Source organism: Mustela nivalis, assembly GCF_964662115.1.
Source record: "Mustela nivalis genome assembly, chromosome: 1".
NCBI classification, from domain to species: domain Eukaryota; kingdom Metazoa; phylum Chordata; class Mammalia; order Carnivora; family Mustelidae; genus Mustela; species Mustela nivalis.
Window position 1 is genome coordinate 57,315,411 of NC_139020.1, and position 27,389 is coordinate 57,342,799.

The window sequence follows — 27,389 nt, forward strand, 5'->3', positions numbered from 1 at the left end:
TCTGCATAACAAATCTTCCAAACTTAACAGCTGACGTGAACAGCAGTCGTTTATTACTAGCATGTTCTTGCTTAGAGTTTCTCACAAAATTTCAGTCGGATGGTGGCTGGAACTGCAGACATCTGAATGCTCATTCACTTATCTGGTTCATGGGTTGGGAAGGCTCAAACAGCTGGGGGCTGGAGCAGTTTGCAGTCCTGTCTCATGAAGATATCTCTCTCTCTCTCTCTCTCTTCCCCTTTATTTTCCCTGCATGAGCCCTCCAGCATGGCAAATTCAGGACAGCACGTTTTCTTACGTAGCAGCTCAAGATTCAAAGATGCAAGGCAAGATGCTGACACAGACTCCACCTCTTACTGGGGTATTGCTATATTCTGGAAAAGCATGTGTGGCTGGAAATAATGTTGCCGCTGTTTTTGGAAAATAAAATTTGCTTTCTCTATGTATTTTCTTGTATCCAAAGCCTTTTGAAACATGCAAGTATAAAACTAGAAGTGAAATAGATATCAATATAGGAAAGAAAATCTTTGTTAAGACTTATAATATCACTTTATAAATTATTTACATTATACTTGCATTGTATTTGACATACTTTATTAGATGGTCACAACATTTCATGACCAATGAAAGACTAAAAGGCTAAGATTTTAATGCTGATGAAATGGAATTAAGTAGGGAAAGATGTTTGAGTGGAAATTCATTTTGTAGATGGTTATTTCATTAATGAATATTTTCATGTCCCAGTAAGTTTCAGGTCTTTTATGCAATGTCATGATCAGTTCCTTGGATAAATTTTTGAAAAAGAGTGTTGCTTCTTTTTCACATATGGGTAGAAGAGATCTCTAAAGTAAATGGACGATTCAAAATCAGGAAAAGATGGCCCCAATGAAAGAGGGAGAACAAGTAAGAGCTAGGAATACTATCAAAGTAATCTTAAAAAAAAAAAAAAAAAAGTCCAATAAGAATAAAGAATTACTATCTGTAAAACAAAAAGGAAAGTAAATTACAAAAGCATAAAATGTGAAAAGTAGTTGTATTTCAGAAGTGACCGTGCCAGACATCAAAAATTAGTCAAACTTATTGACTAGAATGAGTATTAGAAGATAACTAAGATTCCATAGTTCCAAGAAAGGCATCTGAAACTCTGTTAAACCTGTTGTTCCTTGTACCTATTTTTAAAAATTTGAAACTTGTATTCATTTTTAATTTTTTAAATCATTTTTTGGTCCATTATGGTAAGTCTACTCTTTAATCCCCATCACCTATTCAACCCATCACCCCACCTACCTCCCCTCTGGTAACGATTAGTTCTCTATAGTTAAGCATTATTTTCAGGTTTGTCTTTTTTTTTTTCTTTGTTTTCATTCTTAAATTCCATATGAGTGAGATCATATGGTATTTGTCTTTCTCTGACTGACTTATTTCACTTAGATGGCTGTGTTGTAAATACCAAAATTTCATTCTTTCTTAAGGCTGAATAGTAGTCCATTGTGTGTACATATACCACATCATCTTTATCTGTTCATTAATCAATGGACACAGGCTGCTTCCATTGTTTAGTGATCGTAAATGATGCTGCGATACATTGTGATGCATGTATTCCTTTGAATTAGTGTTTTTGTATTCTTTGGGTAAATATCAAATAATGTGATTCCTGGATCATAGGGTAGTTCTATTTTTAATTTTTTGAGGAACCTCCATATTGCTTTCCATAGTGCTGTCCCAATGCATGAGAATTCCTTTCTCCACATCCTCACCAACACTTGTTATTTCTTGCCTTTTTTATTTTAGCCATTCTGACAGGTATGAGATAATACCTCCTTGTGGTTTTGATTTTCATTTCCCTGATGATTAGTGATACTGAGCATTTTCTCATGTGTCTGTTGGCTATCTGGATATCTTCTTTGGAGAAATATCTGTTCATTTCTTCTGACCATTTTTAATTGGATTATATATATTTTGGGGTATCGAGAATGAAACCTGGACAGCAACATGCAAAAGAAGGAAACTGGACCACTTTCTTATACCATACACAAAAATAAACTAAAAATGGATTAAACACCTGAATGTGAGACTTAGAACTATAAAAATTGCAGAAGAGAGGATAGGCATTAATTTCTCTGACATCAGCCATATCAAAATTTTTCTAGATAGGTCTCCTGAGACATGGGAAACAAAAGCAAAAATATACTGTTCAGAATATATCAGATGAAAGCTTCTGCATAGCAAAGGAAACAGTGAAAAAAAACTAGAAGACAACCTACTGAATGGGAGATAATTCCAAATGACAAAGGGAATGGTATCCAATGATAAAGGGTTGGTATCTAAAATATATAAAGAACTTCTACAACTCAACACCCAAAAAAGGAAATAGGCCATTGTTTTTTTCAATGGCAAAATCTGTTGGGGTCCTCTTCAGAGCAGGTCACTGAGAACCCTGGTTGCTCCCGCTGTGTGACCAATATTTTTTTTAAGATTTTATTTATTTATTTTACAGGGATCACAAGTAGTCAGAGAGGCAGGCAGAGAGTGAGAAGGGGAAGCAGACTCCCTGCTGAGCAGAGAGCCCAATGCTATGTGGGGCTTGATCCCAGGACCCTGAGATCATGACCTGAGCGGAAGGCAGAGGCTTAACCACTGAGCCATCCAGGTGCCCCCACTGTGTGACCAATATTAATCCCTTCTCTTCCTTGTTTCTAGCCAGCTCTGCCTCTCAGTTTTGCCTGTCTGGGGAGGGGGTGTGAAACTCAGATCCTTCCTGTGGTGCCCCAAAACCCTGGGGGAGCTGGTTGGTCATCTGCCCCCCCTTTCCCAGCAAGGATAATTCTGTGTAGCTGGGAAGTTCTTTCCAGGCACTCAGTGAGCAGAGCCAGCCTAGGGGAAGTGGTGATACAGGTAAATTGAAGCTGTTCTTCCTTCTGGTTGTTGTACTTGGTTATGCTCAGGTTTTTTGTTCCACTGTTACAGAAATGTGTTAAATGGACTCCGAGCTCTCCTAGAGCTGTTTTGAGAAAACATATGTTGACACTAATTAATTAGAGCTTACATTTATTTAACATTTGTTAAATGCAAGACGTTGCCGTAAGTGCTTTATATGTATTAACTCATGTGGTCCTCATAACAACCTGGTGAGGCACATGCTAGGATTATCCTCATCTTTCACATGAGCAGACTGAAGCTCACAACATTAACAAACTTCACTGTCACCCAGCTATGAAAGCCAGGATTAGAACTCAGGCAGTCTAGCTTGAGAGTTCACATTGGATTGCAGGTAAATACTGGAAAGATCACTGGCCTGGGCGTCTAAGAAGTATGGGTCTAGATTTTTTGGTCCAGCTCTGCCATGAGTGAATCCTTGCAGAAATACCTTGACTACTCTGGAACTCTGTTCCTTCCTATATGAAAGAAGGCCATTTGTTTCTGGATAATTCCTGAGGCCCTTCTAGCACTAACATTTTAAAATTTCTCAAATGGAAAGGAACAAGTAAATCTCCTGCTTCTGATTCATCAATTAGTAAGAACAACCAGACTTCTGTAACTACATTGTCCCACAGCCTGTGGGATTGTACTCAGAAGATGCTCAGCGGCTGCAATTTAGTACATCGTTCTTTCCCTACAACTCAGGTGACTTTGCATCTGTATAGAACAGAGCTCTGTACTCCAGTGCCTATTGCCATTTGAAAGCTATTTAGAAGGAGATACCATATGACCTCACTGCACATGTGGGTGGAAACTCATAAGAAAAAAAAATCATCTCAAATTAAAAACAGTTGAAATATATATGTGTGTCATCTCCTGTTAAGTTAGAAAAAGAGTTTAGCTCCACTGAAGCACATGTATTTTCCTAGAACACCTCACTTCGTCATCCAGCTTACTCTTTTAAAGGTCTGTTGCACAGATTTGTAGCCAAGTACTTGAGTAGATGTTTTTGGTCAACATTTCACAAAGTAGGGAAACATTCAGGCATCTTGTTGGCATTATTCTAAATATTCTGAGCCTTTTCTTGTTTTGAACTGAGAGCAGATTGAACTAAAATGATAGTCTAAAATAAATAAATTGAGGGCTTTGTACTGTCATACACCTTTTTCTTTTGGATACTTTCCATACGTTATGATTTTGCTCCTTGAGTTCTACATGTAGATTTTAAGCCCTCTGCTCTTAGTGCTTTTCTCTTTGCCTGTGTGTATGGCAGCTGTTTTTTTCCATGCTTCTCTTTCTTCCTTCCTTCCTTCCATGCCTTTCACCATCATTCTGCACCCAGACACACACACACTCAGCATATATACACATCACATGCCCTTCCGGGACCGTTAGCTTGGTGCAGAAACTGGAATGATGCTAAGCTAAAATATATGTCCATAAATGAAAATGAACTATCACAGAAGAAATTTGAACTATCTAGCTTCTTTATGCATGTATTTTTTAAAAATTTATATTTCCCCAAACCATACTAAATACAAGATGAAATGGTATTCAAACTTGATTTTAGAAGGAAAAAAACACAGTGGGTCCATCAGTTCATTGTTGACCATGTTAAGAAGTGAAACTTTCATCCTCAATGGTGCCATGATACCTGTTAGAGAATTCTCCATGCACAAATTGTTGTTAGGAGGATATTTTACCTGTTGGCTGTTTCTTTGATCTGCCATGTACCGTGCACATGGGCTGGAGGCCTCATTTGTTCTGTGAACACAGTAGAGCACCCAGACTGACAGTGAGATCTTGCACAAGTCTTTCTAAGAACCTTTGTCTGTTCTACCTGTATTGCTGGGTTTCACGAAATCCTTTTGAACTAGAATGAAATTCTAGCAGAGACCGTGAGCTTCTTTGGAGGAAAAAGTGATAAAAGATTTTTGCAGCTTTTGAAGCTACTTGCATTGAGTGTGTGCTTTCCCTCTCCTCCAAGCAACTTACATAGAAATGCAAATTTAAAAAAAAAAAAGAAGAGAGAGAGAGAGAGACTACAATCAAAAGCAAACATTATGCCTTTTCCTTTAACACACAGATGTGCTTACTTTCTTTGATGTGTTACCCATTCTGGAGCTGTTAGGAGAACACACTTCTCTTCCAAGTGCATGCCACCCTTCCTTAATACAACGTGCTTCATCTCTATGAACAAGGGAGGCCTATTTCTGAACTCGCAGCTGCTCCTCATCTTTACGTGAGCAGCAGCGTTTTCCTTCATGTGAGAACATTTAACTCCTCCCGTTGTGTTGCATCTTGTCATTTTCAGGCCTTCACTCTTCTAGATCTTTCACCTGCAATCCTGCATGATCCGTTCAATCAGGAGCCCTTGATTTGACTCTGATTCACCTCAATCTTTTACTGGGGTCTAGAAAATCATATCTACCGCTTCATGCATAGCCACCCCATCCCTTCTACTCCTCTGCAACCTCACAATTGGTTCAGTATAACATGAGCTGCTCACTCCCTGGGGATTTTGTAGTCCGCCTTCTCTTCAGGCAGTGTCATTGTACCCCTTAGTCAGCCCCTATGATATACTCTCTCCTACAATTGAGCAGGTATTTTTCTCCTTTCACTGTGCTTTTGAAAAATGTATGTTGTTTTCCTGGGTGAAAGGTGATCATTCTCATGATTCCACTCAATCTATGGTAGCAGTCTCTGCTATTATTTACACTGTTATCCTTTCCGCAGACAACTACACCTTTTGTCCTATAAGCCTTAATGAAGTATATGGCCATACCTTACTCTCTTTTTATCTTTATATAAGCTTCTAGGATCCACAGACTTGACTTGGGTCTGTAGATCTGTTGACATTTTCTGCTTTCTCTTTTCCTTTTCTTTGCTCTCTACTATTGGTTTCCAAATCCTGGATTCTCCTATGCTCTAGAAAGACCTAGAGCTCGAGGAGCTCTCCTGTGCTCGGGAAGAAGAATCTAGATAACTTAGCCACAGTCACCATCATCGATGTGATCATTATCATTAGCTAGTTAGTGTTTCTCAGCCTTTGCTTTCACCATGTGGCTTCATAACCTGGGATCTGTGTGGTTCCAGAGGCTTAGGGACCCCAGTCTGGTTCTCCGTGATTGGACTGACTGTACCTAACCCAGGACCTTCAGAGTGGTCACATAAGTCCTCCCATCCCACCAGGAAAGTCTTCCCTAACGCTGTTTAACCTCCATCTCTCCTCAGCATATTTTGACTTCTAGCCTCTGAACTCCTGTCTTTCCTGGGATATGTACCGCAGATACACAGTGTTCTCTACATTTCCAAAAATCCCTAAGCATCTCAAGTTTTCCCTAACTCATTTTACACCAAAATTAGACCTAAACTGTTGACTCTCGTGAAGTTAAATTAGCCATTTCTTTCTTCACTTAATGTGAATACTCATACTCTCCCCTGTATAAATAGTTATATGCTTGATTATGGGGTTCTGTACCAGACCCTGCTTGAGATGTTTTACAAGTATGTGGAATAAGTAAATCTCACTTTTCTACAAATCTGAAAAATTTAGAATTCCAAAATGTACCTGTTCCTGGAAGTTTCAGATAGAAATTGTGGATCTGCGGCTATTAGAGGTTAGAATCAGATCAGATCAACAGGTGATTGTATCGTTCTACACCTATGTGCACTGAGCACTGTGGTAGAAAAGAAAAGTAAAAGGCTAAGATAGGTTTTCCACTTTTAAGGTGCTTGCATTCAAACTACCTTGCTTTGTTGTTTCGTGGGAAGACAAGCCATAGGAAACCAGATTGTAAATTCCTGGAGGGCTGTGGCCCGTAAGTTCTTTCGGATCCCTATTAGTAGAGCGTTGCTAATGATGAGGTTATTTCAGAGGACAGACTATTTCCAGGCCATTTAGGAGAAGACTTAACTTCACCTTGGTAGCACTCTTTTGTCATTGACAGCAGAACCCAAATTCCCATCCCGTCTCAGGGCAGACATCCCAAACACAATGGCACTCCTTATAAACACTGGGTCTGAACTAACTGCGTGGGGAAAGCGCTCTTGCCGCTTGGGACACCTTCTGATGGCTCCTGAGGAAACAGTTGCAGCCAGGGTCACCCATAGCCTGGGGCCATCCCAGCGTGGGCAGCGGGTAGATAACTTTTGTCAATAGTGAATTTAAATATTTTTTAAGTTCATATTTAAAACATTTGTTTCATCCCCTCTGCTGTTTCTCCAAAAGTCCACATTTGGTTCTGAGTTTTAAATAATGGAAATGTTATGTCCTAACAGAGCGAAACTCCTTCCTCTAACCATTGAGTGAAAGACAAGATCTTGCAGTGGTATTCGTGAATCCCAGATCAAGTAGATGACCTGTTATTTGTAGTTGTTAGCCTCTTCTGTGGGCTAATAGAAAACATCTAAGCTCTGTTTGGCCATTTAATTATGGGTGCATGAACACAAAATGTTGTTTTAACTGCTGTTTAGTAAGCAGTGTTTCTTGCCTCAATGAAGAGTAGCATCTAATAAGAGCATATCACTCTGTAAACATCCAATATTGACAGTCTAGAGTGAACTGAAAACCTGAAAAAGATCCTTGACTCATTTTGTTAGCTAAGCAACATACCTCCACTGGAAGGATTCTCCTCCTCCTGTATCTGACTTGCTTCACTTGCCTCCTCCAACCACTGGTGCTGTGAACCTTCATATCAGTTGCTAATGTGTTCTGGTTGTGCTTAATTCATGAGCAGAATTCTCCCTCAGGGTACCTTTGTGCAGCTGGTGGAAGACTTCAGTGCCTGTGTTCAGGGAAATGCCAAGCTGGGATTACAGTTACTTCTGTAATTCAAACAAAGCAGCCTACTCTGGGTTTTATATTTACAAAATTGCTGTCCCCAAAGGTTAATATTAGTTTTCCATAGCAGATGATTTCTCTTTCTGTCTCGCCTTCTTTATTGCTGTTAGGTTATCTTCCTTCAGAAGAAGAAAAAGGGCATGCTGTCTATATTTTTCTATTTTCCTTTCAGGAAAATGGTGCAGAATACCATTCAATTAAATTTAAGACCCCAAAGGAAAATACATGTAATTATTAACTAAATATGTTCGGGGATCCCTTTGATGGTTTATGGGATAGGTAACCACTAAGCAAACAGATAAGACCTTTCTTGTATTTTATTTTCTACTTTCTAGTGAAACCCTCAGTGGAAAGAGGAGGGAAATGATTCCTATATTATCTCACCTTCCAATAGCAAAGAATAAGACGACAGCGATGTTCGACATGTAGTATGTTCTTCTGTCCCACAATCTAAAATATGTTCCGTATTGATGATTTTAGGAGGCTCTTCCTAGTTTTCTTTTAATCTTTTTTGCTAAGAGTAGCATAATTTATTAACTACAAAGAAAGTCTTGCCAGATATCTTTTTTTCAGTACTACAAGTTAAGGAACTTAGATACTGGATTAAATATGAGTTTGGAGAGGCGGCACATATTAATAGTTTCTAGAGAGGAACTGGAGTTGGGTTCTTTTTTTAGCGTGTAAAATTTTTGACCATTACAACAACTAAACCAGAAATGGGACCATTTTTGTCATGTGTTCTCTGAGAATACATATCTTCACAAAGTATATAGGACAGTATGGTGGATAATATTTCTGCAGAGTGTCTTGGGGGATATAATACTGTGCCTGATGTCTAAAAAGCAATTAATATTTCTTTGAGGGTGTTTGGTGTGTGGAGGAAACTATACTAACAGTCTTAAGTTGAAAGATCACCTTGCAAGCAAATTTGGAGATAAAGTGGTGTAAGGGGTTAATAATGGTATAGCACTAGGGCAAGGGTTTGAAGCGCAAAGATGCCCATTGTGGCAGGGCCAGCATAGCAGTCTGATGTTAAAATATTTAGTTATGGAAAATAGTGTATATGAATGCATGCATAATCAGTTGTGTCCTGGAAATGGGTAGGATTTATGATCGGGGACATCTTAGCATTAGATGTGGGTGTCTAGTTTGCTCACAAATAATTTTCCATCACCTTTATCATCTGTCTCCTTAATTAGATGCTTGGCTGTGCATACACATTATAATTTAGTGAAGTGTCACTGTCTTGGTATTTTAATGTAAGGATTGAGACCAAAACCAAGGTAAGAATTCTCATTAAAATGTGTCATATCAAATTTCACTTTGAAAAATTAAAATCTAGAATGTATACTCGTAGAAGTAATGAAATTTATTTACCAACAATAAGGAGGAACACTGTCTCCCTTTTGGATAATACAACATTTTCAACAACAACTTGACTGTTATAATTCTCTGGTGATTTGAGAAAAATCCAATCCTACCTTGTGAGATAAATTATCTAATATTCTTCTGTCATATAAATCTCATGATTTAAGCACACATTTGAAGAGTTTACCATAAGACATTCTGTAGTCCTTTCTTCTTGCACCTGTCTTTGATACTAGATCTTAGAGAAGTGGACATTGCATTTTAAGGTACTACCTATATTACTATAAACTATATAACTATATAAACTATAAACAAACAGTAAAACTGGAGGGAAGATGACCTCTGAACTAATTTTAAAGAGTATTAGACCATTCTGTGTTCATCGATGGCCTGAAGCAGATTAAAAACTCTGAGAGTGTCAAGGAAAGCCTTCTCTTTGTTTTCCTTCCATCGAGGCTGGAGCCCCAGCAGGAGGTGAAGTAGTAACACAGGCCCTAGCTTTTATCTGACCCGCTCAGATGTAGAGAACGCAGAGCAGGTGGCAAAGCTGGCGAGGACTGAGGTTTCCTCTAGTTCCTGTCCTCTCCCCTTTCACATGCTCAGTGTCCTCCTGCTTTTCAGTCCCCTTTCTGCAGTCACATTAGGATGAGACAGGATATATTCAAGACGAAAAATAGGCAATTTCATGTTATGGTGTAAGACATGCACTTTGTAATTACATAAACATGGATTTGAATCTTAGCTCTGCAAACATGGAAACACTGCTACTTCTCTCCAAGCCTCTTTTATGGAAACAATGATAGAATTACTTCAGGGAGACAGTATAAGACCCTGAGCACATTAAAGCATCTTGCACAATACCTACTTTAAGTAGCAGGGAGGAGGGGAAGAATCTTTGGTCAGTCCTTACAAGTTATGGTTGTTCTTTTGCCTATGATGAATGGAACGATGGTCTGTTTTCACCACGTTGGCATTACTGAGCCAACTTCTTTCTAGACCTTCTCCTTCAGTCTTTCTTTACAAGATTGCTCAGTACTAAGGAACTAGAATCTATTTTTATGGTGCTCACCGCCTTCTCCTGACCCAACTCAGATGAAACTCTGCCGTGTTCCTTGAAGTTAGGAAGTCAGACCCCGAGGTTTCCAGTTCAATTGAACCAGGTTTCCCAACATGGGCTAGCACCCAAGACCTCTGTGGGGACCACTAGTGAAGAGATGGAGTCCAGGCAGATCCTGTGCATGGCGTGGCTCAGACATAGCCAGTGTTAACTGAGCATCTGCTGTGTGATAGCACCACATGAGGTTTAGGAAAAACCTCCCTGTCTCTTAGAGGGTTAACAGTAAAGGAATTATAGGATGGGGTGTGCAGACAGAACATAGGAATGAACCTTACTTCCCAGACACTGGGAAAGAGGAGTTGTAAGTAAATAAATCCCATGTCTTAGAAAATAAGATCCAGACCGAATTTATATATTTAACCTATAGAATGTGTCGTGGCAATCTGCATTAATCATGATTGATGGTAGATACTGCAGAAATAAGAATTAACTAAAAAAATAAGGAACCATTTCTAAATTTCAAAGGAAAAGCTTGATTAATAATATAGCACTCCTCATTGACATTCCTAGAGGATATACTTCACAAGATTTTGAGAAACCCTATATTCTTAAACACCCCATCTTCTATAAAACTCATCTATAAGAGTTGAGAATAACAAAAACACATTGAAAAGTGGATATTGAAGCAGTTGCTAAGCTCATTAACTAGCTAAATGATTATCCCATCACAGAAGCCTCCCCCATCTTGATTCAAATTTGTGTCTCAACAAAATTACAAATTACAACCTTACAACCTGTCATAACCTTTCTAAATTCACTCATGAATGGTTGAAACCAGCAATGTTAAATCTATGAAGGCCAACGGTCTACTATAATAATAAGAGACATTTATGTGAATAGCTTGCTTTTATGGTTAATTATCACGGAGAACAGTAACAATTATGTATCTCATTAAACAAATACCTAATTAATGTTACAAATTTCTCTTGATTAGAACACACTTTATAGTTGTTGCTCACACATGTCAACACTCTCACAGTTATTAAAAGTGAGGTAAAAGGGAAAACTGACTTTTGGTTCATCTTTTAGTAATATTTTATAAATTCCTTCAGAGAGGTACTTAATAGCTAGGAATGTAATATCCTAGATGCCTTAAGGAGTCCATTTTTTGTGTATTATGTTTGGTAGCCATTTCTTCATGTGTTCCTCTGTTAGTGCTGTGAAATCATCTCTACAGAATGGGACTCAGTCACTAGAACAAAGCAAGCAGTTGATACTACCATGAAACTCCTGCATCAAGGACAATCTGGTGAAGTATTTATTAAGAATTTACTAGGTACCTGTATCACAGATTCCAGACTGTGTCAATGACTTCCCATTCTACTTTGCCTCCCCATGCATGTTCCTACAATATTGAATAACTATGATAAAATGGAAGGTATAGTTTTTTTTAATATTCAACTCTATTGAGATATAACTTACATAATGCTATGCTATAAGCTTTGCCAAAGCTCTACATTCATGTGAATACTACCCCAGTGAAGAACATTTCCATGACTAGAAAAATGTGTCATACATACCCTCTACCACCATTCCCTCCTCCAACACCCTCCTGCCTCAGGCAACCATTAATGTGATTTCTATCACAGTATGTTAGTTAGGCTTTTAAAAAAGAACTTCCCATAAAGAGAATCACAGCATGCTCTTTTGTGTCTAATTTCTTTTGCTCAACATAATGTTATTGAGTTCCGTGTTGTTGCATGAATAAATTTCTGTTCGTGGCTGTGTAGTATCCCATTTTATGAACATGCTATGATTTATTTATTGTTTCAACTATTGAAGGCTATTTTTGTTTTGGGTTTTGAGATTTATGAATAAAAATCTTTAGTTTTCTTTTTTTCTAATATTTTTTGTTTTGGTACCAGGGTGATGCTAATTTCATAAAAGGAGTTACAAAGAGACCCCCTCACACCATTTGCAGAAAGAATTTAAGATGCCTTTAATTGTTTGAGAGAATTCACTAGTGATTCCATCCGGGCCTGGAGTTTCTCTGTGGAAAGGATTGTAATTGTGTCTTTCAAGACATTTGTCCATTTCATCTAGGTTTTTGAGATTGTTATCAAATGGTTCATAGTACATCTTTCTTATTCTTTTAATTTATATGAGATCAGTTGTAGTATCACCTTTTTAATTTTCATACTGGTTTGTGTTTTCTCTTTTTTCTTACTAGAGGTTTTCCAATTTAATTAATCTTAAGAACCAGATTTCCAGGTTTCATTAATTTTATAAAATGTTTACCCCTTGTTTATTTATTGATTTTTCACTCTTTTTTATTTCTTTCTTTCAACTTCCATTGGCTGTAATTTGCCCTTCTTTTTTCAGCTTAGGTCATTAATTTGAGACTTTCTTCTTTTCTAATATGAGCATTTAAAGCTATAAACTTTTCTTTAACCAGTACTCTTTTTCAAGATCTCAAAAGTTTGGTATATTATAATTAATTCAAAATACTTTCTAGTTTCCCTTATTATTTCTCCTTTGGCCATTGAGTTATTTAAAAGTATGTTGTTCAGTTTCTAAACACTTTTGAGTATTCCAGGTATGTTTTTGTTATCGACTACTCACTAAACTCTGTTATGATTTCAAAATCAGAAATAGAAAGAAAGAGAGGGAAAAGCAGGCTCCCCACTGAGCAGGGAGCATGCCACAAGTCTCGATCCCAGGACCCCAAGATCATGACCTGAGCTGAAGGCAGATGCTTTATTGACTGAGCCACCCAGGCACCCCTGAAAGAGTCTTATCTCTGGTAACTTTCCTTGTCCTGTAGTCACTTCGATATTATACCCACGCCAGTTCAGTAGATTTCAATTGAATGCTGGACATTTTGTGAATGTTACCTTGTCAATTATTTGAATTTTGCTGTCATTCCTTAATAAGGATCGAGGAGTTTTTTGGCCGTCGGTTAAATTACTTTAAGATCAACTTGTTCTTCTGGAAGCTTGTTTTTAAGCTTTGTTAGGGTTGTTCTAGAATACTCTGTACCCTGGAGCTATTTTAGCCTTAGTCTTAAAGCATGACTTTAGGGCCTCTACTGAATGTCTCGCATATCCAATGGGGATTCACCTTCTCTTCGATACCCTGTCCCACAGATTACATCAGCTCAGCTTGCCTGAGTGCTGAAGTCTGTCCCTGCAGCTGAGCAAGGCTCTGTGCTCTTCTTGGGTTTTTCTCTTCCCTGATCAGCAGAAGTCAGATAGTCGCCGGGGTTATTATAGGATCACCATGTGTGTTTCAACCTCTCAGATCCCAGTTGCATGCAGCACAGTTATCCAGTGTCTGAAAACTGTTCTTTCTTATATTATGTCCAGTTTTATGGTGTGTCTTTTGTGACACGAGGGCTAGTGTGGTGTTAGTTCTCCATCATGACTGGAAGCAGAAATAAACAATGTATCACTTGTCATTATAAGGAAGAAGCATTAGAGCCAGAAAGTCTACATGACTTAAGAAATGAGGAAAGTGCTTATGGGTTGTAGCTCAGTAGCTCAAAAGTTGTTACAAGATAGTACACACCAGTGAGGAAATCAAAATATGTATTAGGGATTCAGAGTAGCTCAATGCTTTCTGGGCGAAAAAATGTAAGACTAATAGAATAATATATGCCGTGTATCCATTAGTTAAAATATTGTAAGTTAATTTAGTACACATATACTAAGCACCAAGCATAAGTAAGGTATTACACAAGACACTTTTCAATATACTGGTGATTAACTTTTTTCTTAAGTCAGATATTCAACATTTCAAGTAGTTTAGGGAGTGCAGAGACTATAGAACACGTATTCCCACCCACCATTAGATTAATGAAATTCCTTATGTCTCTTGTCAGACATCGGAGGGCTGCACAATGCCAAGGTAAGGGCAGCATACTTTTCCATAACCCCTGATCCTTAAAGCAGGGCTGTCTCCAGGATGTGTCGTACTTCTTTCCATAGATTTCGGTTCAATATTATATTACAAAATTCATGGGCGCCCATGAGGAATGGTGGTTTGTTAGTGACAGTTTACAATATTGGTTAGAGAAGAGGACCTTACACACATGCTTGTCGTCCATTCAGTGCAAGTGCAATATATTCAGAGTGTCCAGGCACCATTTCTGTCTGCCCGGTTCTAGAAACTCTCTCTTCTTGTCCTTTATTTTCACGTGTACCTTTCCGGCTAATTATGCATCTTCTACTCTTAAGAAAAAGGTAGCAATGCTATTATTACAATGCTATTATTACACATTGCAGTCTCTTTTTATTGAAATGAAATAGATTTTCTTGCCTCTATAACGCTCTAATGCTATTAATATATTACTGGCTATATTGTTACTCAGGATGCTACATGGTTCATCCCACCCATGGTGAACACTGGCTTCCAAAGCTATATGGCTTGTTGCTGTGTTTCACCGACAATGACCAAATAAGTGTGACCCTGAGTGTTCAGGAAAATATGGATGATAATTTATTTTCTAGTCATATTAAATATGCCATTTGGAATTTTGTAGCATAAACATAGAGCAGCACATATTCCAACCCAATATTTTCTTGAACTCTTAAGGCTGTAATCATTGTATTTCTAGAACATGGTCTCTTTTCAGTATTGACTGCACCCTTGCTTTCTACACTCTGCCACCAGTGGGAAGAAAGGAACTTGCCCTTTATACACAGAAGCTTCTAACTGCCTGTCTCTTGTCAAATTATATAACAGCACTGATGTAGAATAATTTTTCAATTACCTATATTGATAGAAGAGAAGAACAGCAACCAGGATCGTATAAAACAGCAAAAAAATTTAAAGTTTTTTTTTTTCCCTATTTTCCTTGGACCAGGACCAGCCAATGTCAAGACGGTGATGTCAGGTTCCTAGATGAGGGTGAGACACTTGTCCTCACTGAGACGTGTCCTCTGGTCACCTGCCAGAAATACCATGATGTGGGGGGTGTGCAGTCCTGACGCCAGCCTTCCCTGTACCTGCACTCAGGCCCCTGCCAGGGCGAGGACAGCACAGTCCCTGGACAGGGACAGAGAGGGGAAAGCAAGGGGGATCTGGGACACCAGGGTAAGGGTGAGGGCCAAGAACCAAGTCAAACACAAGCAGCAGAAGAGGACACCTTTGAGTGATGCTCCACTGTTTCATTAGAGCACTTACAAAACACAGAATCTGAGATGACAACAACCACTGAGCATTAAAGTGAGACCCAAACACAAGGCCCTGTGTGACTGGTCACACTCCATGAAGTTGGCCCTGCCATGGGCTTTCACCAGTATGTACTCTCCATCTCACGTGGTCATGTGGAAAGCACCCTAGACTCATGCAGAATGTGATAAAAGGAACGAATTTGTCTGACCTACTTTATAGTTTGGATAACCTTAACATGGGATATCAAGACTTAATCATTTAGTTAACTAAATTCTTTAGTTAACTATTGACTTCCTGCTCAGGCTAGGGTGTGGAGCTGGAGGACAATGGCCAGGAAAGGCTCTCACTCTTCACTAGGGTCAAAAGGAACAGATGTTGTCAGATAGATCAATAGTGTGTGCTTTGATAGAGATATAAACAAGAAAATTAAGAAAACTAGGAGTAAAGAAATTAATTTTGATGGGCCTTGTAGGAGGAAAAAAAAAAAAAAATGACTGCAGCCAAGCTGAGATGGATGGCGTATTTCAACTGCCAGAGACTAAGGGGCAGACCTTCCAGGCTGGAAGGACAGCATGGGGGGAAAGGCATTGAAAAGGAGGACATGTTGATAGATATGCCTGCATGCTGGGATTTTCCAGCCTTCTTCTGTTTTACTAAACATCTATTTTCCAGACACTGAGCTAGAGGCAGGGAATATGGGAATATAGAATTAGGATTCAGACAGAGCCATGTGTGAATCACAATCCATCACTCCCCAGTTGTGTGACCGGAGACACTTTACTGAATCACTCTGAGCCTCAAATTTAGTCATCCGTAAAATAAAAACATCCGTTTTGTAGAATTTTTAGGGAGATTATGAATGAGATGATGTTTGTAAAATACTCCAACTAGCACCCTCAATCCTAGTGAAGGAGACAAGCAAATATAAACAAATAATTGCGATAATATATGCTTTCTGCAAGGCTTCTTGGAAGAGCTAATATTTGACCTGGGGGTTGAAGGGTAAGGATGCGTTTTTAAGCCAAGGGGAAGCCGAGAGGGATTTTTCCTAGGGTGAGGTTTAAAAATGAGGAATCCCCTTTATGGTCTGCAGGGGATGGGAAGCAGAGAGTAGCTCTCAGGAAGAGAAGGTTGACCATATGTATGTATCTATAGATAAGGACAAAAAATAACTTGTCATTATCACCCCAAAGTCACTTTTAGCTGATTCACAGAATCCGATTCTTGGAGTGCCTGAGTGGCCCAGTCGTTAAGCATCTGTCTTGGGCTCAGGTAAGGATCCCTGGATCCTGGAATCAAGCTCTGCATCGGGCTCCTTTCCTGCTTGGTGGGAAGCCTGCTTCTCCCTCTCTCTTTGCCCCTGCTTGTGTTCCCTCTCTCGCTGTGTCTATCTCTGTCAAATAAATAAATAAAATCTTAAAAAAAAAAAAAGTATCTGATTCTTCTGCAGAAGAGGTAAGAGACCTTTTATGCAAAGTCCTCCCTCAAGTAAGATGTGTATAAATTTGCATGAGAGTTTCGAGTTTCTGCAGGCGATGTTTGGTATGTTTTCTTCTTTCCAGAAGTCTAGAGTAGGAAGAGATCTGGAGTAGGGAGAGAGAGAGACAAACTCAAGAAATGTATTTACTTATCCCCTCCTCAAATGGAACATTTGCTTAGTTGACATACATTTGACAAGACATGACAGGCTTTAGGCATCTTCATGGATGGTCTTGGTTGATGTGTACCACTGCGTGCTTGGTTCTTTAAAATGCTTGTCTTGTTCTGTCTTCTTCCTCCAGACCGAACACCTGCCTTTGCAGACTCAGTTCAAAGAAAGGGAGGTTGGCGGTCTCCAGCACTCTGTAAGTAACGAGGTCCTTCTGTGGGGGTCTGTCCAGGTGGACTTATTATTATACTTATTAAAATATCATTTGATGTCCATGAAAATTGCTTTTTTTTTTCACCTCTCTGCTATCTGAACATCCATAGTATGATTTTGTAAAGTCCTTGAGCTTGCTTGCCCATCTTAGAAGTAATCGAGTTTTATGAAACCAGTAACCAGGCAGAAGGTTAGTACCAGAGATGCCACAGAGCAGCATCTTGGGGGTTCATTTGATGGTGATAGCTATGAGTGAGTCTCAGTTATGTTGGGCGTATGGTCAAATACCAGTTCATTTCACTGTCTTTTCCCTAATTCCCCAGCACTGAATCCTGAGGTTTCTTTTGGTTTTGTTTTGGCTGTTGGATGTAATTCCCTGTGTATTTCAGCCACCCATCCCCAGCTTGAGGCCTGCCAAGGAACTCTGGAAGTTCACAGCCTTGTTCTTCCCTAGTTTAGTTGATACTGGTTCCAAATTTTGAAACCTGAAATTGACTATATTCCCTTTAGTCATAACTTTCTATTGAGGAGCTGCTGTGACTCTTATTCAGGTATTGTAAGTAACTCAGGACGGGAAAATGATAAGTTGTTGTACCTTACCTTGCCTTTCAGTAGCTTGTGGGATAATGAATCAGAGACACAGAAGATAATGAATCCAGTTTCTTGCCTGTTTTTACCAAAGTGCTAGGAAAATGCAAACAGCTGCTCTGCTAATGTAAGTAATATTTGAATTTTTAGAATGGACTAAATAGGAGGAGATTGGACTATGAAGATGACAGCCCCGTGGGGGAAGATGGGATTCAGCAGATGTACCCCCTTTACAGTCAGATACGCTACCAAGACCGGAGTCCTGGCAAACATCGTCAAAGCAACGAGCCCGAGAGAGCCTACATCAACCCGCGAGAACATTACGTGTGATTTCCCTCTCTTTCCAGTGGATGTCCTGACAAACATTTTATCTTAAATTGGGGAGAGAAACTGAGGTCAATGGTTATCATTTTATTCTCTCTCGTATAAAACAATCCCAGTTTACCTGTATCAGAAGTCGTGATGAATGGCTTGGAGCCAATAGCCAATTTCTTTCCTTCCTTAAGAGTTTCTTAGCCACCAGCTGTGTTTGTGAACTTGACAATAGCTTGTGTGTTTCTGTGATGATAGTGTTTAACCACTAATATTTGGCCTACGACGGCATGTTCGTTAAACGTAGAACATCTGCCCGTGATGGCAGCAGTGATTCTCCAGAAAGAAAGGCCCCAGCTGGGACTGTTAACCTGGCTGAGTTTTAGGAAGGCCAGCCTGTTCATCTGTAACTCAAATGAGCAGAAAAAAGCGTTCAGAATCCATCTCCCTAATTATTTCTCTGGGACTTGGCTTTCCGTAACATGCTTAACGCAATTACAGTACCTGTGCAAACAGGAGGCCTGAGGAAAGAGCAAAATTTGCTTTTTATCTAAAAACAAAAACGACAACAAAAAGGCAGTTGAAACCCTCAAGCCTGTTGGTTGCTTTTGAAAGTCTTCTGATAAGTGCAATCTGTGTTCTTTCTTGATCCCTAAGGTCCTGAGGGATGCATGTTTTGTGCTGTTCTCTGCCTAGTCTGGATTAGCTGCTTGCTCATCAAGGTTCTGCTCTGTTGTTCCCGCACTTCTGTTCTTTCCTAGCCAGATTAGCCTGTTTCCCACCTATTCCATTCTAAAAGCCTTGTCTACGTGGTGGACAGACTTGAGCCCTGTCCCTCTTTTCTGTAGTAGTGTATATGACAAGCTTACCTTTGCCTTCTGAAATTCCTGTCAAACTAATCCTATCCACAAAGGCTTCCACTGCCCTCACGCTTCTTCAGACTGCTTCTCATCCAAGTTTTATCTACCTCAGAAAAGCCTGCTGGAAAATCACCGTGAAATAACTCCTGCTCTTAAAAGCCAGGTAGAAAATGTGAAAAAAAAAAATTTTTTTTTAAGTGCCACTCCAGTATGGCCTATATGCTCGACCCCCATGTTGCCCTTGATCCTCCCACCCGCTCTTACCTGGTCAAGAACAAGAGCGAAGGGATGCTAAAAAGCGAATTGTGTAGTGACTGACTTAGCAGTGCGACACTCTGGTGCCTGCAAGCAGCCATCTTGAGTTTTCTCACCCTCTTTGCCAAGGTAGCCTCACTGAGATTGAAGGTAGTGATTTTCGTGGTGTGAGCAGAGGAGGGGCCCCAGGTACCCTCCCAAATGTCGATCACTCCCCTCGTATCTTAAGGGAAGCGTTGTTTTCCTGCGTGTTCGGGAAGATGAGCGGTATGTCACAGATACGAAAAACACTACAGACTTGCCGTATAGTAGGAAAGAATGACATAAGTACTAATAAAAGAGTTCACGCTTCCAGCCGAAGTTTCGGGGGTAGAGGGGAACAGGAGAATATGAATATAGACTTCAAATGAGATACCAAAGATACCTTGTGATTCATGTGCCTGCTCTGGTTCCTGCTTGTGTGTTTGTCTCCTTTTTCTAGGTGCCACGCTCGCTCAGACAAGTTATCCAGGTTATTCTACAGTAGTCCCACAGTCTGCCCCTGTTGCCTGGAGGACCGACGGTTCTGGGCGAAAAGAGGCTTAAACTCTAACTCAGCGCTTTAGCAATTGACAAGGCTATCTGGTCACGTGGAATTAAAGGGTAAACCCCAAGGACCCTCCTCGCTGTTGTCACCGTGCTACCTCAGTTAGAGTTTGCTGCCCTTTTTTGGCAAGATGACGCGGAAAGAACGTATTTGACTTTATTACCTGCGATCCCATCAGTGAACAGTGTAGCCGAAGGTGGAGGAGTCCCCACAATTGTTTCCCAGCAAGAGAGAGATGGCTCTGGTCAGCTCTCTTTGAGAGAGAAGCAGTTTTTGTAAATCCTAGATGTTGCAGAGGAAGAGATGTGGTGCCATGACACCACCATTACAAAGCTTTAAAAAGACTTAACACATGAAGGATGGTTTCTAGGCTCCTTCTGGGAAGGGGGTTGCTGATTAGCATCACAAAAATTCATCTTGGACCTTGGGTAGGGGAGGGGAGTAAAGATTTCTTCATTTTGCTAAATTTAGAAGGGCTGGGTGGTTTTAGGAGCCTAGGGGCCTATCTTCAGAGCCCTATAAAATTTTTAACATTTTGATGTCATTACAGGAAAGAAATTTCAGGGTGTAGACAGCTCTCTTATAGCCACCAACCTCCTAGCTTCTCTGTCAGCTTCAATAGTTCTTGAATGAATCAGTAGGTTTTATAGCTGTTGGCCCGTTTCATGGGTCAGATAGCTATATACTTCTTTATCCCGGTGTCTCCCGTTGGTTCTCTCTGAATACTGAGTGGAACGGAAAGGAGCTTTAAAAGGGTTTGATCAGCCAGTCCCCTCAACCAAAAAAATGCCATCTGAAATTAGCCTGTCAATCTCTACATTTAGACTTGATGATGGCTATTTAAATTTGGAAGTTAGGCCCTTAAAGGTCAATGAGTGTTATAAGCCACAACTGATACTAGCTACTCTTCCCATAACTGGTTTACTAAAACACACTGAAACAGAAATAAATCCCCAGAGCGCTTACCCACTTAACGGTTGCAGCTGATCGTTTTTATTGGGTGGGGGCGTGCTCCCTCTCAGACCTGCAGCCCCGGAGTCCTGCGGGGTGTAGGCAGCCCAGGCTCCGGGAGTGTGCATCATCGCCGTGTCATCAGGCTCTTCGCACACCACACCTCTGTACTGTCTAGGGTTGCTCTGACATCATGGGATAATTCTCAATGGCAGAAAATTAATTGAGATTAATTCTTCAATGGCAGTTATTTGCCGCTCTTCTGTGAGGGTTCTCCCATCCTTGGCCTTCTCGTATTTTCTAAGTTTGAAGAAGTCTATGCATTTTGGACTTGGAACATGAAATTCTTAACCTGTGCTAGACCTCCCTGTAATACACACATGGTAGATAGTGAAGAAATAAATGCCCTATAAACTAAATGAACTAGTTCCCTCATAAATCCTTCATGGCCTCATGTACTCACAAGGACAGCACAATTTCGTTGTCGATCTTTTGCGGATATATATTATCCTAATTTCTCTTTCATAGTAATCTGAAAGTCACTTTCATTTTTCATTGTAGCCTCTTATTCCCTGGGGTATCGAGAACAGACCATATGCCAAGAATTAAAAGAACAGATTCTACTCCCAACTAACCCCTTTCTAGCCATGAAAACTTGGGCAAGTCACCTGACCTCGCCAAGGTCAGTTGCCCACTATCCATAAAGCAGAGACTTTACCCAGCCTTTCCAAAATGTGAGGGTTAAACAACATGATGATGGGAAATTAGAAGTTCTCTTCCAATCGAAAAGGCCTTTGACTCTATTATGATTAAATGTTGGACCTAAACTTCTAGAACCTTCACCAGCACTGGGAAGAACCAGTGGTAACCCGAGAACTTCAATTTGACCCAGTCTGAGTATAGACGAGTGCTGGCCAGCTGTGACTTCTTTAAAATCTGCTGCTGGGGAGAGGAGTTAGGGAATACATTTTCTTGATTGTTTTTTAGCGGAGATCTAAGAAAATACACAGGAGAAAACCCGTAAGAAATGTTTATTAAAATGAAAAGAAGCACACATGCTCATTTTTACTTAGCTTTTGAACTTCTCAAAATGCTCAGAGAGTCTTACATCTGTTAGATTAACTGGAGCTGCAAAAACAATCCAGTACTTAAAGCCACCGCATCCCAGTTGGTTTAGAATAATTTGGGCCCCAGCATCGAACACCTCTGCCTTAGTTCTTTGATGCACTGATTGCTGTTTGCTGTGTCCCACCTTTACTGAACTCCCAGGGAGAGGAGGGTAGATGGAAGACTGGCTAGATTTGGTAGAAAACCAGAAGAAGAATAGGAGGACTATGAGGTAGAAATGTCGGGGTCCCTGCCAGTGGCTCAGCCGTGTCCTTAGCTGACAAGATTCTTCATCCTTGGACTGTTTGCTGATCTTCTAGGAGGACCCGGGACTTCCCATTCTTCTGATAAACTAGAAACTGCTATTTGCAAGCCTATTTGACTATAGACTCTGCCTGGATTAATGTTATGATACTTATAAAGGAATTTACATTTTCTCCATTAAAGAAAATTGTCGTGAACTGGACTTGACCAGTTTGGTCATTTGCAAGGATTGGGGTGTTCTGGTAGCCTCCAGTAGGTAGAGGTGGGTGAGGGCTGCAGCTCATCCCCCAACCGCACCAGGTGATTCTTTACACTGAAATCAGCTTTTAGACCAATTTCTACATCATTCATGTTTACAAGCAAGCAGGCATCCTGTAACAAGTCAGCCTGTCCTGTAAGCTTGAAAATGTCCCAGTTCTGTTCTTTTAGGGAACTCAACAGCATCTTACGCAAAAGGTTTATTAGAAGCAAATCGAGTAGTATTCCAGAATGTTTAGTGTCAGGCGACCCAGTTCTTTTTTAACTGCTAGACACAGGATAGGTTAGTAATCAAGGGATCCGGGGCTAGTGGGCTTACTTGAGTCTCCTATCCTACTGATGGGAGGCCTGGAGTATTGGGCCAGTCCATGTACCTTTAATGCTAGTAATTTGGCCATTGAAAATTATCATTTATTCACAAAGTCTCTGGAGTTAAGCTACCGATAAAACACTGGTGGTAGAAGCCTCTAAAGAGACTTTTTCAAATGCTAACAGCCTTCCGAGGATGTTATCCGCCACCACCCACCCCCACCCCCCAGCAGGATTCTTCAAATGTTAACTAATGGCTTCCAGGGTGTTTACTAAGACTAATTAAAGATTGCCAAAATAATTTCAATTACATATAATGTAACAGAATTTGCTCAGGATTCCTCAGGATATCACACCTGCTAACATTTCTCCTTAGTGAGGACCTTTCCTTTCTTGGGGGGAAAGGGGCAGGGACGATATGTGTGAGAGACAGGAGTAGGGTCCACTTAAAAAAATTTTTTTTTAATTTTCCATTCACACGCACAAAAGAACCCTCACATCTGCAAACATTTCACTCTTTCAGGTGCATTTTATCATATTTGCTTTAACATTATCTCTCCAAAAAAAATGTTTAGGGGTAGGAAAAGAAAGGTTCTATTTACTTTGATGGTCAAAATACATAAAACATTAGGGTTATTTCTACTGCATTTTCATTACTAAGTTAGTTATTCTCAAGTTTCAGTTTGACTGTGGCACCAAGTAATCTAAAATGAAAAAGAATGCCGAAACCTCAGATGATACTACGTACCGTTTTATCATCCAGTATCAACTGAGAGCATGATGTGGGAGTTCCTTCCACATCCCAGGGAGAAGGGAAGCTGCCGTGGATAAAGAAAAGGATTCTCCATGTCATCGTTTGGGAATACCTCCCTTCCACTGGTCCACTCGCAGGAATTTTCTAATCCATGTTTGGGGTCTAAGGCCGTGTTATGTGTCAAGTTACCTACCTCCCTGCACTAAAAAGAACTAGCTATATTCTGTATTCTTTACCAAACCGTTGCCCCCTTGAGGTTTTCCCCAGCAGGATCCTTGGTATCATAGCCTGAACTGGTTGTATTTATCATCACGACATGGGATTGAACTGTGACACCTAGAACGAAAGACTGCCTGGGAATCCAGAATATCAGATGTCCTACACTGGCTTAGAACTCTGACCCATGCTGCTATAACTATGTCCAATGGCCATGAAGAGATGTTTTGTGAGTCTCCTCCAGAAGTTAGGAATATACCTCAAACATCCCTAAAGTCCCATAATAACTCACAATAGATCTATGAAGCCCAGGGTCAAGTGATGGGATGTCACTGTTTTGGCTTCTAACAGTGGTTCCAGAAACGACCAGTATTCTTCCTTAACCCGCCCTAGCACGCTGATCAGGCTAATTTAAATTCCTCTCTCAAGACATGTTGATAAACTCGGTGTCCCTCATATTCTGGCTACAGACAGCAGTATTTTGCCCTCAATGCTTTGGTTTGCACTTCCCCACACTGTGGCTCAGTAATGCCTCTGCTTTTTCCCGTGGTCTTATGAGAACTTACTGCGTATTCAATACCCAGAAGAGCATTTGCCATCTTAGGTTTCACTGTGTACTTGAAATTCCAAGTCCTTTGTGTAAAAAAAAAAAAAAAAAAAAGTTAAGTACCTGTTGTGTCTACTGGATCCCTGGACTATTCCACGTGTCCGTTCAGAAAAGTTCCTGTTTATCCTCTATCTTCTGTTTCTACTCCTAAGCCAGTGCTTAAAGACATGACGTCTGTTCCAGCCTGTTCCCCCTTGAAGTCTTAACATCTTCACTTCTGTAGTCTTCAGTCTTACCTGTAAGTTTGTACTCTGTACCTCACATGACTTTATGGAGGGACAAATAAGATACTTTGGGGTTGTCTTCAAGTGAGGTCCTACTTTTAAAGTGATCTTATAAAAGCCCCGGGGCTTAGAAATGAGAAATACTATAGCTATAATTCTTTTCCTATTCTTGTTTTGCTATTTTTAATTCTGGAAAGTGATCTCTGTCTGAATAGGCTTCCTCTGGTTTTAACTTTCTTCCCATTAACCCTTTTTACACTGAAGCTGTCCTCTCTCCTTATCCATTCTCTGAATTTTTTATTTACAGAGCCAAAACTAATTCTCCCACAGCAGATCCCACCTACGTTTACTCCCACCATTCAGCGAATTATAGTACATAAGCAAACATTTGGCTCTGTGCATAAGTCAGAAGCTAGTCTAGTAAGACTTCACTCTGGCCCTGAGAAGATCTGATCATGTGCCTGGGTTTCCCTGCATAAACTGAGGTTAATTCTGTTATCTCACAGTACCTGCGGGTCGTGAGTCTTGGCTAGTAAGTGCTGGAAAGCATCTTGCAAATGTGTCCCCTACTACGGAAACATGTAACGAATAATCTGGAGAGTCTTCAAGCAGAAATGTATTCTTGTACAGCTCAGTTCAGAATACTAATCTACCCATTGTTTTCAAATAAAAATGTTTTACTAACCTGTTTTTCTCCTTTTTTCTTTTAAAAATATTTTTAGTAAAAATTGGTTTCTGGGAATTTGAACTATGTATAGAAAGAAACCAATAGTATATATTCTTACTTGTTAGAAAATGCTCAAGTTGTATTGTAAGTGTTAAAACTAAAAGGGTTGCATAACAAGGTAGTCGGGAAAGGAGGACGATTTTAGCTCAAATGTGGCAAAATATAGAAATACAAAAATTAGTTTTGATTTTGAGATTGTATTATAAATAGTAGAGTTAATGTGGTTGTTATAGATATTCTTTATTTTTAAGTTACCAGAAATTACCTTTTATTTTTGAACTGTATGGTTCTTGACATGTTTTGAATAAAGTTTTTATCAACTGAAGTTTTTCATTTACCTTATTATCAATAAATCAGTTATGTTTAAAATACATATAAAAAGTGATAACCTAATTACATGACTGTAAAATTCAGGATTTGAAAACATCTTTAATTAAAATGGTAAATTTCTATACTGGGATCCATTTTTTAAAAAGATAATAAAAATAGCAACAGAAGTACTTTCTTAAGGCATATTGGAAATGTTTTTGAAACATGATCAGTTACATGTTATTATAAGTGGTTGTGAAAATATTTCAGTGAAGCTAAATTCATTCCACTTAAAGAATTCTTCATTCCTTATTAATCCTTAGGTATTAAAATATCCTTTTTTTATGAAATAATACTTGTATTAGATAATAACTTTAAAATTTTTTTAAGTTGTATTTATTTATTTGAAAGAATGAGAGAGAGAGCATGAGAGGGTGAAGGGCTAAGAGGGGAGAGTCAGAGGGAGAAGCAGACTCCCCGATGAGCAGGGATTCCAACAGGGGGCTCGATCCCAGAATTGTGGGATCATGACCTGAGCCAAAGGCAGAGGCTTAACTGACTGAGCCACACAGGCACCCCAGTAACTTTAAGATTATTATTTACCCAATCGGGCTCTCTGCTCAGAGCCTGCTTCCCCCTTTCTCTCTGCCTGCCTCTCTGCCTACTTGTGACCTCTCTCTCTCTGTCAAATAAATGAATAAAATCTAAAAAAAAAAAAAAAAAATATTATTACTTACCCAAAATAAATTGGTTATCTATCATAGATCCCTGAATTTTGTTTTGGGAATGGATGCTCACTGGTCTTTGAAATGTGAAAGTCTGGGAACCATTTAAAAAAAATATTTTTTTATGGGGGTGCCTGGGTGGCTCAGTGGGTTGAGCCACTGCCTTTGGCTCGGGTCATGATCTCAGGGTCCTGGGATCGAGTCCCACATCGGGCTCTCTGCTCGGCGGGGAGTCTGCTTCCCTCTCTCTCTCTCTGCCTGCCTCTCCGTCTGCTTGTGATTTCTGTCAAATAAATAAATAAAATCTTAAAAAAAAATTTTTTTTTATTCAGATACCCTAAAATTCATCCTTTTAAAGTATAAAACTCAGTATTTTTATTATTAATTTTTAAAAGGATTTTATTTATTTATTTGACAGAGAGAGAACGAGCATAAGCAGGAGGAGCAGGAGAGGGAGAAGCAGGGTCCCCAATGAGTAGGGTGCCCAAAGCAGGGCTCAATCACAGGACCCTGGGATGATGACCTGAACCAAAGGCAGATGCTTAACGACTAAGCACTACTTATTTATTTACTCATTCATGCATTCATTTATAAAATTTATATGAGAGAGAGCACCAGTAGTGGAAAGGGCAGAGAAAGAGGGAGAGAGAATCCTCAAGCAGACTTCATCCTCAAGCACGGAGCCTGAAACCAACCTGAGTGAGCCAGAAGCTGGCTCCATCCAAGGACCCTGATCATGACCTGAGCTGAAATCAAGAGCTGGCCACTTAGCCAACTGCCTCCCAGGTGCCCCTCAGTGGTTTGTTGTTTTTTTTTTTAGTATATTCCCAGGGTTAGGTAGTCATCATCATAATCAATTTTAGAATAGTTTCATCTTCCCCAAAAGAAACCCACTCCCACCCACCTTTCCCACCCCACCCCTGCCCCTACCTCTGGCAACCACCAGACTGCTTTCTGTCTCTGTGGATTTGCCTCTTCTGTACATTTCATGTAAATGGAATCATATACCATGTGGCCCTTTGTGTCTGGCTTCTTTCACTTGGCCTGCTTTTAAGGTTCATCCATGCTTTGTATCATTTATCATTCACTTTTTTTTTGCTGAATAATATTCCAG

General features: G+C 39.8%; 1 protein-coding gene across 1 annotated transcript in view; it reads left to right on the top strand.

Moving 5' to 3' along the window:
- NECTIN3 (nectin cell adhesion molecule 3) overlaps positions 1-21,557 on the top strand; it is a gene marked incomplete at its 5' end in the record, with an annotated part of 126,115 nt that extends 104,558 nt beyond the window's left edge. The window contains 2 exons of the mRNA XM_082713939.1: positions 17,144-17,206; positions 17,962-21,557. Of these exons, the coding sequence (XP_082570065.1) occupies positions 17,144-17,206; positions 17,962-18,141 (243 nt within the window). The 3' untranslated portion in view covers positions 18,142-21,557. The remainder of the gene's footprint in view (positions 1-17,143; positions 17,207-17,961) is intronic.
- Positions 21,558-27,389: the final 5,832 nt, after the last annotated feature.